Raw genomic sequence first — 17,629 nt, 5'->3', positions numbered from 1 at the left:
AATTCTGACAATCAGCTGCAAATACAGTCGCGCGTTACGCTCCGTACGGATTCTGTTGGCGCAGGATAATATCGCGAGAGGATGTCGTTTCTGCGACATACGATAATTCGCGAACGTCCGGCCCAACCGTAAACGACTCGTTAAATCGCCAATCCGGGTGTCGTTATAACACCCGTAACGCTTTTACTTCACGTCGCTGATAAGCCCCTATCTACCGTGTTCTTGTATCTACCGAGGATGATTAAACGGGGAGCGCGAAGATTTAACAGAACTCTGGATTTTGTACACGTCGGAGTCTCGTGGTGGAGAAATTATTACGCGTCGAGTACATACGCATCTTGAATTTAAATTTAGATAACGCATTTATTCGCCTCTTTTCGCATAATTGCACCGTCCTACTTCGAGGATATCACGTTTTCCTGGATACGGGTTATTTCTTACTTGGAGCAAATTAAACGGTATACATTTACTGCGGGCGACAAAGCTTGTAACTTGTAATACCGTCAGTTCGGCGAACCGAATTCGATCCTCCGCAAGAGTAACGTCGTTACGCGTTCGGTTACCGGAGGCGATCTCTATCCTGGCAGACCCGAGACCCGAAGCTCGAGGTGGATGACGACGATGACGATGACGACGAAGAGAAAGAAGAGAAGAAGAAGCAGGCGGTTATACGCGAGCGTATAAGCAGAGCCGGCATGAAATACGATGAGAGAGTGCCTCGGGTGCGAGACTTATGCTAAGTACACGCACACACGTACGCACACAGACGCACGTACATGTGTCTCGTCGTGCGTGCATTTTATGTCCGTCCGGTCCTCCGTCTCTTCGTTCCCTCATCTTCGCGAACGCGGCTCCCGTCTTCTACCTGAACGCGCGCGCGGGCATTCTTTATATGGACCTTCGTCGACGAAGGTAGTACCCGGGGGCATCCGCGACGACACGTCGAGGATGTCGCCGCATCGGTTGGGAATGTTGGGGCGTCTTTCTCGCCGCACATCGATTTATCGTTCGTGCACGTCGATTAACGGCGAGCCGCGCTGTCAGATTGTGTGCTTTGGAGGCTGAGAAAATGACGAGATTATTTTTTCATCACTCACTTTCGTGGGACTCGATGACGAGAGGAAGCTACCGAAAGAGTGTGACGAGTCGTGACATCCCTTGATCGGGTTTGATGTTTTTTTTAATTATTTGATTGAATTTTATTTCTGAAGAAAAAACGAGGGTAAGATGAGAAGTGGCATCCTCGATTCCTCCCGCGTATCATTGAGCGGAGAAAAAAATGATCTCAAGAGAAGTTGCGATACTGCATGCGATCATTAACGCAAGAAGCTATATTTTGCACTGGAATCGCAATTTTTCTCATTCCTCCGAGAATATATGACCAATTCGATCAACATGGTTCATTTCGGACGAAAGTGGCGGCGGCCTGGTATCGGTCGACAATGACATTACTCAAACGGGCCTGACAGACGTATAAAGAGTTAACGACGCCGGCATTACGGCGTATGTGCACGCGAGCATTTGTAAGATCTCGTGGAATGACGGGGGAGGAGAGGTCTCGGGAAGGGGTCCCGCGAGACCCAGAGGCGACGGTCGCCATAACTCATCTTCATCGAGCCGTCAACAGGTCGGTTTCCCGTATGATCCCTGTGTGTATTCTGCAGGATCTTGGGTGACTTCTCGTGCCTATAACTCAAATCACTCAAGCGATTTTGGATTGAAAATATTGAATAATCTGAAACGCGCATCCATCTCTTAAAAAAAAAAAAAACTTTTAGAGAGCGTTAAATTTGTCACCAAACTTTTGGCAGAAAAAGACAGGTATCATTAACGAGGCTAAAATATAATTATAATTTAAATAATTTAAATTTAATTATCTTGTAAAAATTTTACTCATTTCAAAAAGAGAAAACATGTAATAATAATGTTATAGGAATGGTTGAATTAAAGCAGAATTAAAAGAAGAAATGGCATTACTCTCTCTTTCTGGGCTAATTTAATCATTCAAGTCAGAACGAACGTCCTTGTCGTCGCATGTTCGACAAGGATACAGATATACACGAAAGAAGGAGGGGGGATCCTCGAAGTAAACGCGGAGCCGTGTTTCTTTTTATTGGAATACAAGTTTGCCGCGACGAGGCCGTCCGAAACAAAGTAGCGCATTAGCGTTCCTTACGCATGTATTGTTAACGAGCCATGCAAATCGATCCATTCGTTAGCTGAAGTATCAGTCGGTAGCTCTCGTCTCGTATTTCCATCGTCATGTTTCCGTTCCCTTCAAGCGGCGCGATTTGTCTAGTTGCGTATGCAAACATCGCGCGCTGGGTGAAGACGATTTGTTTAATGATGCTCTAGTCAGCGGTGTCGTATCATCGTGAATGACTGCGCAATCTTCTTGGCAATACTTAATTGCGTCATTTGAACAGCATCGATCATTTTCGCGAATGTCGGGAAAATATTGTCATATATTAACCAAGAAATCTTTCGGATCGAGACACTGAAATAATATAAGAACTTTGTTAGCAGAAATAATCAGAAGAATTGAATTATAATTAATTTTTAAACATCAATGAGATGAATATTATTAATTCATAATTCGATAATAATCGTGGGAAATGAAACTGTGTCAACTCCCTTCTTTTTTTTCGATTAAACATAAGATTCAACAGGTCGCTACTATTTTTTGTCTGCAACCAGCAGCTGTAATGTCATATTAATGTCATATTAATTTCATCACCTTTTTATTGTATTAAATTATAAAAATGTATCTATATTTTTTGCAGAATTGGTTAGATATATCGATTATATTTACAGGATATATAAAACATTTATAGATGCATCTCCGTTCAGAAACTGCACGATTTTACGATAAAACTAGAAGGTACACGCCCCGTTTCAGTGTTACGGGACATTTCGCAGAGTCTTAGCGTATCGAGAATCGGTGCGTACGTAAGATACGAGGGGTCGTATAACTCCAATATCGCGCCTCTTCCCGCTCGGGATACGATCTGCGAACGCGATGAGGACGACGCAAGGACACGCGATTCCCGCGATATATATCGAGCGAAAGCGTGGGCATCTCGGGCCGACCGATTCGCCTCGCTCGTCACTCTGGTCACGCATGCTATGGGGACTTGATGCCCCCATGGAAGCGTCCTCCATGTCGCGAAAACGATCGCGTGCCAGTTCGTGAATTCGGAGCATCCAGTCGCAGAAGAGAGAAAGAGATCTCGTTTAGTCATATGGCACGAGTCTCGCCACGACGCATTCATTATCGTCGCCCGAGTGTATTATATACGCGCCATCGGTGACAATACGCTATGGCAAAACGTATGGCCGGAATTCTCATTGCTAAACGTGTCGCATCTCGGTGTGCTAATTTTGCGTACGACGATGTCTCGGCTAATATTATGCGTCCCCATAGAGGATGCGCAGAGATATTAATCTTGTGCGATCTCTTGAGAGATGAATTCGATAAGGTAGTTTAGGATATGTAAGGATACTGTCTTAAATATTTGATATATGTATGTACATCTCTCAGTATATATATATTTCAAAAATTTAAGACACTATATGTCCTAAACTACTTTATCGAATTCATTTCGACTCAAGAGATTGCATTAAAAATTATAATTCATATTATTTATAATTGTTATAATTATTAATAATTATAAATTTATATCATTTATAATATATTATATATATATATTAAAATTATTAATTATATTATTTATAATTATTAAAAATAATAATTTAATAAGTTTTAAATTAAAATAAATTAAAATTAAAATCAAAATATATTCATAATTAAATAATAGTTTTAAAAATATTTTAAATGTTTCTTTAAAAGTATTATAAATAGGAGTATTATAAATAGTATTATAAATAGATATATAAATAGGAGAAGTTTCCTTCTTATGTAAAGTTAGCATTAATATAAAAAAAGAACATTGCGGAATTTTATATTCTATATGCAGTTCGATTAAATAATTTTCAAATCTGTTTTCAATTTACATTTACACATAAAGATTAGACGCCGATTTGTATTGCGATTAGCGAACAATGAAAGATTTTCGTGTTTATCATACAATACTAATTAACCCCTGACTGCGCCATAAATTGTTGACTTAACCGCGTAATTTCTTATTACCGGGTCCATTAGATCGAGGCGAACGCAGTTTTACGAAAGCTCGTGTAGGATGCCAACGGTATAATTATTCGACGATGTAATGGATATTGCAGGCCCAGTATCTTGAAACTTTACAAGATTGTGATATATTACTCTACGGATTGAGATATTATTCTGTATTCATATCTCGCATTTAGCGCTAAACCGTGGGTGTTGCCATCCTGGCTTTTATGAAGATCACGTTCAATGTTATCGTAGAATCGTACAATCCCACTTAACGCTATATGTTATACAATATATTATACAGCACAAGGTATTAAAATATTGCTCAAGAGAAGCAATCCTCGTAGAATTCAATATGCAACAAATCTTTCTAATATTAATTCCAACGTTATTCAAGCGAGTATAAAATTATGTTATAGATGATAATTTTCTCCGTTGCTTGAGCAAGAAAATTAATTGACCGAAGGCAAGCAATTTTAGATTTTTATACGTGAGAGGAATCGCATTTAGAGAATATATTATTCGAGATGCACATCTTTCTTAATTTTAAACAACACATAAAGTCACATTTAAAGTCCGGCAAATTTCTTTTGGAGCAGCCTGTATTTCCGTTTCTCTTTATCTTAAAAGGCGTAGGCAAATCTCTAGGACTTCTATCATCAAGGATCGTTTCTGCGAACGTTCGAAACTCGAGATCGTGTCTAGTCGATGTGTTGCAAAAGACAAGAAGAATCTTGCTGAATCCACACCCAGTTTGCGAAAGTGAATAACATCGCGACACACGAATATTCCGCGAAAATTATGATGTACCAAAAGTGACGACACCATACGTCACGTTCCAGCCAATAGTCACGCCGCGTCGCGTCGAAACTATCATCGTAAAATAAGAGAGGACGAGACGCGCGCGTTGTCGTCCACCTACGAAGTCGTTGTCCAAGTCGAGCCATTAACTTTTTTCATGGGCTCGTTAGGCCGGATTCTCACCGTTTCGTGGGTGATACTTGGAGGAGAGGAGCCGTTGTAACGCTCGACATTATCGATCGCCATCAATTACAAACCATCCGAGATCGCCCGAGATCGTTAAGCCAGTGTCGATTAGATCGTTTAACCCTCGCCGCTTTCTCGCCCGACGATGTCGATCGGCACGTTCGTAAATTGGTAGTGTTAGAAATATCGCAGATCCCAAATGGGATACTAGTTTTTTTGCTGCACATCTTAGTAGCTAAGTCACGCATTAAAACGAATCAGATAACATTAGAAAGGATAAAGGATGAAAGTTTTATCTACTTGCAAATTCAAAAGCGATTAAAAGAATTGATATCAAAAAATTTTGTAAAGGAAAATCATTCCTGTGTCAAATATTTTAAATATATATTATAATATTTTTATATATATTTTAAATATATATTATAATATTTTTTTGATATCATTATTAATTTGCTTAAAATTTATTTTTTTCACGGTGAATTCAAGAAATAGAAATAAGACAGATGTAAACTAGACTAAAAAGCAAAAATATAGAACAAATTATCAAAAGATTCTCTACGTATATTTACAAACTTTTATAAATTTTTGAATTTGCAATTTGAGAATTATTTTCCTCAATTATATATATATCTTAAAATTCTTATCATTCTTAAAATGAAAAATTGAAAATTTTATCGATACGATTATTTCGCGAATTTTTCAGGCGCGACAGTTTTCCGTCTCACTTTTTTTTTTACAATAATTCCGCGCGATGTAAACGGATTCGACGTCGCGAACGCGTCGCGGGTATTCTCCAGGTGCGTGCGCGCGTACCTGCGTGCCTGCGTACCACGCGTGCACCTTTTCGCTCGTTCACTGCCATTCCCGGGTAAGATTTCTCTCCCCTCCGTCTCTCGCTCGCACGTACACGCGTGCACGGGCGCGTGTACCATCGTCACGGACACGCGGCCACTCACACGTTCGCAGGCCCTCCTCATCTCTCTCTCCCTCTCGGTCCACCGCGTTCTCTAAGGCGACTTACGCCTACACGTTGTAGTTGCAGCATCCACACTTAGCCCTCCTCAGTCCAGCGCGTGCCTCCACGCGACCAACCACCACTGCTCGACCACTGCTCTCTCACTCTCGCGCGGTGGCGAATCTTAATGCACGTCCGCCTGACAAGTTCGCGCTGACAGTGCTTTTGGCAGCGTCTGCTAGATCGTGCGAGTGATGAAACGATGCACTCCAGTGTCTTGTGCATACGTGTCTTGCGTGCGAAGGAGATTAAATGAGATGTGTCGGGTGGCTGTTATGACGAATGTTATCGACGCTTTCTAACGGTATAATTGGATAAGTGTTGGTGAAACTGAATAAAAAAGCCTCGATATCTTTTTTCATAATATTCATATGCAAAACGGAGTAACGGCGTATTGGATTAGGGGATTTAAATTTGTTAGAAGCTGAGTGACAGCTGAACATTTTTCAATTTCTCCCTTTCGAACAGAGGGACATTTTTCTCCGCAAAACGAGAATTAAAATAAACGTGTTTCTGATATCGGAGTGACAGTATATCAGTTTTGCATAATTAAGCCTTAAGAGGGACACGAACGGTATTAATGTTCTCCGATAGTGCGGAATAATTTAATAAATATTCACAACTGCGTTCTTCGAAATTTTTTTCCCTCTTGGAATGCAGACATATCACGATTGCATAATTGTTAAGCTACCCAATGAATGTCGAATAAATTTAATTTGTTAGATGAGCCATCGTTAGGTAGATAAGTTGCTTTACAAAGTTCATGCGATGTGCGGAGTGACTCGCTATGTTTTGCGATAATTACGTAATTTTTCAGTGAATCAATATATTTTAAAGATGTAACATATGTTTAGCGCGTAACAATATTTTACGTATAATGAATTTCAGTAAAAATATGTTTGCTTTTTTAGACATTTAAGTCGTACGCGATGGCGTACAGTGATGCGAATGAGCAATCCTGAGACTCCTGATTTTATCGAGACGAGCAGACTGGCTAGAGAGAATTCACGTTCGATCGTTTGGAGGTTCGATCGGAACCAGTTGATAATCGAGGCGTGGATAGAGCGCGTGGTTTCGTTGACGATCGCATTCGACATCTGGTCTCATCAGGGCGACGATAAAACGTCGCGAGAGGAGAACGACGGCGGTTTATCGATTCGTCGATCGATCGGGAAACGTCGCGCTTGTTCTTCACGAAAGGTAGAACGTTGGCACGCGGATTGGAAATCGGCGAGCGTGGGTCGACATCGACGGCGCCAACCTGTTGCTCAAGATCGGACTCGTTTCCATTTAGAGGACTCCGGGTGTCCAGCCTGCGCCGCCACCGTGGGACCCGTCCTCGATTCGGCGAGCCAGGAATTAATCAACCGAATCGGCGAACATTCGAGTGCCCGATTTCTGATTAACGCCCGAGAACGTGTCTTTATCGAAGACTGCGGAGCCAGCGATTGATCCCGGCTACTTCTGATTAAAGGGACGTCCTTCTGGAAGAGCTTGTTGTCGATAGCAGGTCTTGAAGATATGTCCTCGTCTTGAAACTGAAAATTAATCAATTGGTGATTAAACACTTTCTTATCGAATAAGAACTCTTATTAAGATTATAGAATCGGCGAGAAATTCTTGAGATAAATTGTCGATTCAAGATCTGAAATTAATGAAAAACAAGCTCGTGTTCGAATCTCTGATTAATATCGAACCTACAAAAGAGGAAAACGATATTGAAATAATACGTTTTACAAAAAAATTACATCACTGAGTGAACGTCGAAAAAAGACCCTGCGATTCATATTGAAGCTCGAGACCAATGTGACGACGAGGTGAAGCGAACGTCTCAAGATGCCTAGTTACTCGCTAATTAGTTTTATGGTCCTCTGGGCCAGCTTGTCGCTGGCGAGCTTCTCGACGAAGGAGCTGCTGGAGTGTCGGGCGAACTTGACGGCGGCGATCAAAAACGACATGATGTTCCTGGGCAAGGTGCGCCAGTCGGACTATATCTTCACGGGGAAGATCAAGGAGCTGCGACAGGAGGGGCGGGTGCTGCACGCGCGCGTCAAGCGGGCCATCAAGGGCGCATTGAACGCCACCGTTGATCTCACCGTGAACGACACCTGCGGCAGCTACATCAGACGCGGCTACACCGGCATCTTCCTGGCACGTCGAGGCGGCAGCGATGCGCGACACATCGGCAAAATCGTCATGCACTTTGGTCCCGTACCGCTTACACTTGCCAATCTCGACAGGCTGAACGCTGCCGTTAAAGGTGAGTCCGTGCGAGTTTTCTATAAAAGAATGATGTAGAATAATTTTGTGCAATTTAGGAGAATTTTTTTCCAAATGATTCCTTTCTCCAAACTTTCGGAAAATTAAGTTTGCAGAATTATTTTGGGAACGTTTTTCGAGAATATAAAAATTTTTAGAAATTTCTATTTTTTACTCTTCGTATACAGTTTAGAGGAGTAAAAAAGGGGAATTTATATTCACGATGATTCTCATCTTCTTTTTGCATAATATGCAGTATTCTCTTACAAGAATCATGCGTGAGCGTGTTGACACGCAATGCATTGTACGCACGTGGGTGGATAAAACACGTCAGACGTTAGCATTCAAGGTCTACTGGACAATCGCCTCGACAAAAGCAAGAAATCTCGAAACAGTTAAAATATCTTTTTAAGTGCGAAAATTAATGTCCAGCCTATAAAATAGGCTAAAAATACGCGATATTTTAACTGTTCGATTCGCATCATTTAAATTCATAATAAATAACTACAATCGGCAATATATCTTGCAATATCTAATAATATTGCAGATATAAAAGATTATTGCTTTCCATATTTTTTTCGTTCAGTCTAGGAATTATTTATCATCGCAAAATTGCATTGAAGTTTCACGATATTTTACAATACATGTCGAAGGTTAAAATCTCGATGAAAAAGCGGCTCGCGAGAAGATTTGATTCATGCCCCGAGAATTATTAAATCGCCGTCGTTTCGCAGCCACGCATACAAGTCATGCCCCTTTTCATCGCGTTAATCGCGTTAAATAAAGCGACGCACATTACAAATAAGTTACGACTATAATTTAATTCCTTTACGATCCAGGAGGACGCTTAATTCCTCCCTCGGGGCCAATGATATCGTTCCGGTGTGATGTACCCCGTCGGTCGCCGGGATTGTTTCGTGGACTATTAAAGAAATTAATGTAGGAATTATAAGGCTGGCTTCTCGAGGCAATATCGCGTTGCCCAAAGTAACGGGGAGCCGTGATTTATTTAATAAACGGAGATTAAGTGCGGCCTCTCTCCTTTCTCTCTTTTTATCTCCGGTTGCTCGGATCCCCTCGTCTTTTTGTCCCGAGATCGGTTTACGGTCGCGCGACGATGTCAACGACGCGATACGACGACGTTGATGAATAAAAGTCCCGTGCCGGGTCCCCCGCGGCTAATCGTTTAATCTCAATAACTCACAATGCCGCCTGAACCGACAAGGCTATCGCGTCGCTTTCCTCGAGAGATGCCTGCTCCGTTTCCCGGTCATTTGCAAGTCGATCGGCTCCGTAAAGTGTCGTCGATCTTTGACGGAAGCCGTCGTATATAATTAGAAGTTTTTCCGGCGGTACCCGCGGGGCTCGATTCGAGTTAACGAGGAGTTTAGCTCGCCGTCCCGAGCGCCAAGCGTCAATCAGAGGACACGGAAGCGCCCGTGTTTTGCAATACGTAATGAAAGAGTGGAAGCCGCCGAGAAAATCGCCACTCTCGTTCGGGCAAGGCGCAAAGTGCAAGATCGATTATCCTTTCCGCGATATAATATCTGAGATATTTTCGTGGGAAATACGCGTAGAACGGGATTTTCTCTCAATTTTTCTGTCAAGGCATTTTTTATCAAATGCTTTAACAAAAAAAGAATTAATCATTATTAAAATTATCATTAAATATTTGCACAAAGAACGCGAAAACTGAGATCGATATTAATCTTGCGAGAGATGCTTGTCAACTTCCATTCTTTTCAATCTTATCATTCGATCGGTTGATCGATTGGATTTTCTGAAATCGACGATTCGTTATCTGCTGAATCGCGAAGCCACAATGGCGATGAAAATTTACATGCCACTATTCGCACGCAAATTTCACCCGTGGGAGGAATTATGATACCCTCGAGCACACGTGCGCGCTTCTTCATGCTATCAATCTCTTCCTGGTACGTAATTTTCGCAAAAGTCCCGCGTTACGTACCAAAAGAGATAACGCTGCTCTCGATTAAGTTGCAGGCCTCCTCTTATCAGCGAGATAGCGTACTTCTGGCGATAGCTCGAAGCTGCCGCTTGTCATTGCGGTTTGCCACTCGCAGATTGCAACATCGCGAATGGAGAAACTTGTATTCTGCAGATAGACTAAATTTAAGTAGCTGCAGATATTGTTCTCAACATACATTAATTCTCTCTTTTTTAGAATCTTGATTAAAAAAATTAAAAAAAAAATTAAAAAATCGTATCTATATTTGCGAGTCTTTTAGCTTTTCGCGCACAAAAGTACCTTCAATTTATGGGAAGAGCAGGTATCGCGCGCGCGTCCACCTTCGCGGTACCGAATACCGTAATTATGGCACGGCCGGCGAAGCTGCACCTGGTCGCCCACGTTCGCGTTGTACGGCGTCTCACTTGACGCCCGTTCCCGTCGTGGCGGCAGGACGCGGCGTTTTCTCCGCGCCGCGGATCCCGAGATCCGATTCAGGCTTCCCGCACGAGTCGAGTCGCCTCTCTCAGGGGGATAAGCATAATACGGCGTCGGCCCACGCGTCCTGCCAGTCTGCGCAGCCAACACAGGCACGCCCAGTCACATAACTGCCCAGGTGTGCCGGATTTCGAGGACCTCTCTCTCCCCGTCATCCTGCCAAAGATAGACGAATTAAAAGCTATTGACGAGAGAAGTCACCTTGCGAAACCGTCTCATAACTCGCTTGATTATATAAATGTGCTGCATGAATGCTAATTAAAAGTCCTCCGGTTGACACTCTGGATCGATCACCGCAATCATATTGCATTGTGAGAAATTACATGTAATTTTTTTCTTACATAGAATTTAAATGTGTCGAGCTCTAAAGAATATTATCAATGCAAAATAGATGCGATGAATTAATGGCAGAAAAATCTTAGAATATACAATACATACCAGAAGGATCATATTCGATCTATTAAACGAAACGCATAGAGACCTTGCGCGTAGATTTAGATTCGTCTGTGCGGGGAGTATCCCAAGGAAGGGGAGGCTGGAGGGAGAGAAGTCCCATTAATTTTTCATTGTACGTGCCACGTGTCCGGAAAAAAGTCGATAATAGATCTCCGATTGAGCCCATTGCGCGACCATTGTTACGATCCGATGCGGCGCGGTCGGCACCGATTTCAAAACAGTAATTATCCTCGCCCACGCGCCGACTAGGATGAAATGAGCCGCGTGCCTCGCGATCACGATCGTCACGATCCTCGCGATCAATGATATCTCGGGCCGTAGTGGATCGCGTAATGGACCGAGGAAACTAGTCGGAAGTATAACGGTGGCTGGGAATCGTTCGTCAGGGTCGTGCGTTCCCTCGAATCGCATACGTCGGTCGGTGCAGCGTGAAATTAACGATACTTATGCTTCATTAATTAGCGTCGCGCATAATTCATGAACGGTCGATCGTGTGCGTTCTCGACCGTGCCTCGCGGTAGGATAGCTATAGATCCGCTCGATTACAGACCTTTTCGACCTTCCCTACTATTTTACCGATCTCGAATTCTCGTTGTTCATTTTTTTCGCGCCGTCAAATTAATAACAGCCCATTATCGCGGGGCGCCGTTATCTTTTGATAAATTTTTCACTGTACGGCGCATGTCGCATTCTCCGCGGAGTATTATCGGTGTCTCCGGGGAAACAGTAAATGAAAAGCAGAAGGAGACATGAAAGAGATCGATAAGTCACGCTTCATTAATTTCCCTGGCGTTATAATTTGTAGTCAATGGCGAGTGCGTTTTTAAGATATTATAGTTGGAACACGTACGGAGCAGTTACCGATCGTAATTTTAGCACGTTTTAGCCATTAATAATTCATCAGCGTATTCCGATTACGGGTGAAATTAAAAAAAAAGTGGCAGAGCGCGTAGATCAGGTTAAGTGGAAACCGGCCGAGACGTTTTGTATAGCGCCGCGACGAATAAAAATCGATACACGGCGACGTTCTAATTTAGCGCGAATTATTAGACAGTGGCCCGACAAAAGACAGACCCCGATGGTTTCGCGAGCTAATTTATCGTCGAGTCAACAATACCGACGGTTATAATTAGTCGCGTGTCGAAGCGCCCGGTATAGTTATCGACCATAATTTCAGTCATTAATAATTCATTCGGCAAGACGCCATTCGGTGGCCAATAACGCGAGAAGCTGCGCTCAGCTGTAGCTCAGCATGCGTGATGAAATTGGATAAAAACGAGATGATACCCCTCTTCTAAACAGAATCGGGGCGAATGAAAATCAGCCTGCGGATTGACATTCCAATTTAGCGCAAATAATGAGATAGTGATTTGTGCGTTGTAAAACGTGAGCAGCCACTGGTGATTATGTAAATGAATTGCCTTTGATTTATTCGTAAGATATTCATTAATTATTTCCATCAAACTCTCATACACGTAACGACATCTCCTCGAAGCTGACTGTATAACGGTAATTTTATGTAAAAAAAATGTCCAATGCATGTACGATATTAAATTCCGAGAGGAATGTCTGAAATTCTGATTTCTATTTGCTCGTGTAATCTTTACGATTGATGTAAGAGCTTTCGTCCAATCAGGCTGTTGAATATCATACATTCATGTTCGCCTACGTATAACTATCAGTTTCTACGTTTCACTTCTCGCGGTTTTCTTCAGACACGAATCGCAAATGTTCTAGAACATAAGGCGTTACTATCTCTGATTTAATCGTGACGCGAGAATATACAACGTGCGCCACGCGTCTCATTTATTCTTACGAACCCCGCTCTGAATTGCTTTAACATATTTAAGCCTGTACATTTTATACGGATTGATTGCCATAAAGAATTTAACGATAAATTATTGTGAAAACACGATGCAATTTCGTATTCTTTTTCGACGGGCAAAAGGCATATTAAACTATTTTTCTATTGCATTAAAATCATCAAAATTCATCAATTTTAAGGAAATTTATAATTTCTCTCAAATTTTAACGAGAAAGTATTTGGGAAAATCAATTTCCCAAAATATTAATAAATGTGATATCAACGATAAATTTAAGTAACGTATAAAATTTCGAAAAATTTCTGATTTATTATCTTGTTTTTAAGTGTAACTCGTTTTGTCTTTTCTTTTACATACGTGCAGTTGCGTGAAACATATGTCATTTGCGCCGGGGTAAGGTATCTAGGACCGGTCTTGCCACTGTCACGATATCCGTATTTATCGGTAATTGCGATTTATAACGGCAGCCCTTGGTGCATGGTGTGTCATTTGTCGCCTCTCGATTTGCGAACCCGGGACGAAGCGCGAGTTTCGCGCGACATCAAAGGCGCGTTGCTAATCTAATAATCGAGTAATATCCTCTCACGGTGAAAGCAAACGTATTTCGTTTGCACGCACGAATCCTCGGCGAATTGGCAAGCATAAATATTGTGATCCGGATTCACGAGTCGAAGTGTGCAACATCAACGATAATTATTGGACCTGATCTCGAAAATATCGTTACACGTACGATGATATTATATGAATGTGACATATATTATCATACATATATTATTTTACTTTTTAAAACAACATATCTGTCGAAGCGTGCAAGCGTTAAATTTTAAAAGTGACAATTAAATATGTCAAATTTTTAAATTTTTTATCAACTTCTTTCGTTCTCTAAGATGACATGATATTATTTGCATAATTCGATCAGATAAATACTGAATGTCAAATACTTAATTTTTTATATAATTTCCTCGGTTAATCCGTTTATCTGATCATAATCCTTCTACTAGTTCTATCTAGTTCACTTTTCTACCAGTTTTTACCATTACTTCTGAGTCTATTACAGCGCAGCACGAATCGCATCGCGAATTATTACTCATCGATAATCCCCGCGTCTAATGCTTTCTTCGAGTACATATGAACCCCAAGCATCAAGCGTGCACAATCCACCTATAATATTTCGCCGCGTGTGGGTGGGATTAAATTCCTTCCTCTATCTCGAAATAAATTTGCCAGTCGGTCCTTAATTTCGAATCGCTCGCCATCTCGGGGGTCGCCGATTAGGATTTACAATGTGCATACTTTATACGTGCATTCGCGTCATCTGTCACCGGGGCACAACACGGAGACCGGGAGGCTTATGTGCCACGGAGGCCGATTCCGAGGGGATTAGCCGGCTTGTTGCGCTCACGGTTGTTGCAGCGGAGCTTTACCATCGGCGGCTTCCCCCGGATGGCTTGTGTTGCTCTTGCTCGGATGGTTGGTGGTAGGCGGCTGATTGCGCGGCCGTGAGAGCAGCCTGCATTATGCACGCTTTGTAAACCGAGCCGCTGAAAAATTAGTCGCGCGCGCAAAGTGCGCCGAGTAACTCAATACAGAAGGGACAAAACAGCCCAAAGCCGACACAAATACGATGTCCACATTTGCTTCTACCAATCTATTACTCGAACTGGAATTGATTTTTTCTCAACGAAAATATTGAAAAATTCATGGAGTTTCGAGATGGAAGGAAATTTCGTGACAAACTTGAGAATATATGCAAAAAACATTTTATTTAATTAATTTGATTCAAATTCATTAAGATAAGAATTTTTTTTATTATAATTAATTTTAATCTATAATTTTTATTAAAATTAATTTTAATTTTATTATAATTAATTTTAATCTAGAGTTTGATATATCGATTGTGTAGGATAAAAATTATAATGATTTTATATTAATTTATAATAATGAAAAAGGCGAAAGAGTTGAAGAATTAGTTGGAGAATGTAATTTCTAGCCGAATGAAAATCGATTTGCCGGTTATGGAGTAAGAAATTGCGTGCAGTACATTACAACTCGTGTGTAGCTATCATCTCTTTCTCATTAACGAATAAGTAGGTGTAAAATCCGCATGGAGTTTACGAGTACTACCGCATCGTTTGTCTAGCGAGAAATATTATTTAATATCGCCATGCAGATCGTAAATCGTTCCTCGCTTCGCCTGCGAAAATTCGCGAGAAATACTAGTTTATAATTATCTAAAAATTAATTTTTGTCCTATATTCTAATCCGCTATCATATCGCCGCTCTTGCATAATTCGGTCACTCTATTTTGGATCGACCACACGCCTGGTTATTTTCATAAGTGCTTCGCACCACGACATTCTCGTTTTTCGTTTTGACTTGGAATAAAAAAAAAACGGAAGAAGACGCGCTTCCGCATCTTGAAGTCACGATCGTCCCCATCTTCTCAGTCAATAAAAGCTTTTAACGCCCTAGCCATAATTCGAGGTTGCGAGATGGAATAGGAAAGATATCTTTAAAAATTCCGCGTTCACGTCAATATTACCTCAAATAATGTTGTTATAAATGCAATGTTGAATATTTGGATGCAGTTACTTATGTAAAAAAATATCTAGAAAGAAAAATAATTATGGAAGATATCTTTTTTAAGCAAAAATATAAATAATTTAGATTGCATGTTGAATTTTTTTCAATATATCTATCCATTTTCTAAATTCCTTTAAAGCTTCTTGAAATTTTAAATTTTTAAATTTTGTGATACATGGATACCTTGTATATTTGTGAAAATTTGAATTACAATTTAGATACAGTTACTAGAAAATATCAAACTATATGAAGAACTAGACACAACATTTAGATATTTTCTTTTTAAATGTCCACGTTGATATTATAGGTGATCGTGCGATGAATACAATAATCCGATCATATATAATACTGGAATAAATTATGCTTATCGTGTCTTAGGAATACATTTGGCTTCCATAATAAATATTGGAGATTGTGACAGCTTTTGTGACGTATATCTGAGAAGTATATTATACTTTCACATAAACAGACAGCTTTATTATTAAATCATAACTACGTCTTATATCATATGCGGAAAACCTTCTTTCACGTTATTCAAAATTTACCGAATGGCCCGAGGGCTCACAGACCCAATCTTCTCCAATTTGTTTGGGCCGTGAAGAACGCGGACCAGAGTTAATTTTTTCAAGCGACTGAAACGCGCGTGGCGATGCCTCCGCCCTCAAATCGGTTTTAATTAAAAGATTTCGCTCCATAGGATTTTCCCACGAACGTCGTGTGCTTCCCCGCTCTTCGGGGGGCAGGCAACAATCCCCCGTCCCAAAAACGATCCTTCAGTGTCCTTGGTCGTGTTAGCTGCGCGATAAAATTTTTCAGCACGAGTGTGTGTAAGAATTTATACTGCCATAATAATCGTACTATAAAATATAATATTAAACAACTATTTGTGTAAAAAATAATTATTTTATGTAAAATTATGTAATTACATAGTATTGCATATATAGTATTTTTTGTAAGGTACGGTAATATTTTAAACAACATTCAAAGATTCTTAAACGTCCAGCAGCTTTTTAAAGTTTTTTTTTTTTAAGAAGATTCTCAAACGATACCGACTCGCAGGACTCGATTGCTCCAAATAAAAGAGCGATTCGGCCGACCGTGTTTTGATTCGATTTCAACATGGCGTGGTATCGAGAGGATACCAGTTCGTTCGCTTTCTCCGGTGTGTGTAAGACCGGGCCATTAATTTGAGCGCGTGTCACGATATTTACGGGGGTGCGCGCCGGCTCGTCAGGCCTCTCTCGTCCTCATCCTTTACCGGCCTCCTCCTCGTCAATTAGTCTTTCAACGTGGCTCAACTCGCGCGAGAGCATGGATTCTTCCTCTTCCTTTTTCTTTCTTCCGTTTCTTTCGCTCGACGACGGTCCGTGCTTGTTCTAGGCGACAGCTCGATGCCTTTATGTTTGGACTATCGAATAACAGGGCGCGTTTAAAAATAAAATCATCGGGAAACTATTGAACGTTTTAGAAGTAAATTTTTTAATATTTAATTATAATATCGCAATTTTTTAAATTATTATGTAAATAATATTAATATTTTATTAATATTTAGTTAATATTTTTTAAATATTTTATTTATAAATATTTTTGACTGTAATTGCTTAATAATTCTGCTACTTAAGTAACATACTTTATCTTTTTTTTTTCTATATCCAAGTAGTTATTACTATTAATGTCTCTTTGATTTATGATTGAAGAATATTTCAGAATCATAGATTTATTCTCTCATTTATTCTACTTCTCTTTTAACATATTTATGAAATAATATTATTCGGCACATTTACATTACAGACATTTAGGTAAAGGTTCCGTCACAGATAATTGAAGGTGTAGTATGTGTTACATGCTTTGACAGCCATCGCTATTCTCACCTTGCCCAGCATCCGCTTTCATTTCGAGCGGCGCGT

At 40.7% G+C, this 17,629-nt stretch overlaps 1 protein-coding gene across 1 annotated transcript in view; it reads left to right on the top strand.

The window, feature by feature from the left end:
* Positions 1–17,629, top strand: part of LOC112639342 — a 65,050-nt gene that overhangs the window by 7,621 nt on the left and 39,800 nt on the right. Inside the window, exon 3 of the mRNA XM_025412903.1 lies at positions 7,046–8,394. Coding sequence (XP_025268688.1) covers positions 7,971–8,394 — 424 coding nt within the window. The 5' untranslated portion in view covers positions 7,046–7,970. The remainder of the gene's footprint in view (positions 1–7,045; positions 8,395–17,629) is intronic.

The sequence above is a fragment of the Camponotus floridanus genome, unplaced genomic scaffold (genome assembly GCF_003227725.1).
Source record: "Camponotus floridanus strain SB8 unplaced genomic scaffold, Cflo_v7.5 scaffold59, whole genome shotgun sequence".
NCBI classification, from domain to species: Eukaryota; Metazoa; Arthropoda; class Insecta; order Hymenoptera; family Formicidae; genus Camponotus; species Camponotus floridanus.
This window is presented reverse-complemented; position numbering and strand designations above follow the sequence as displayed.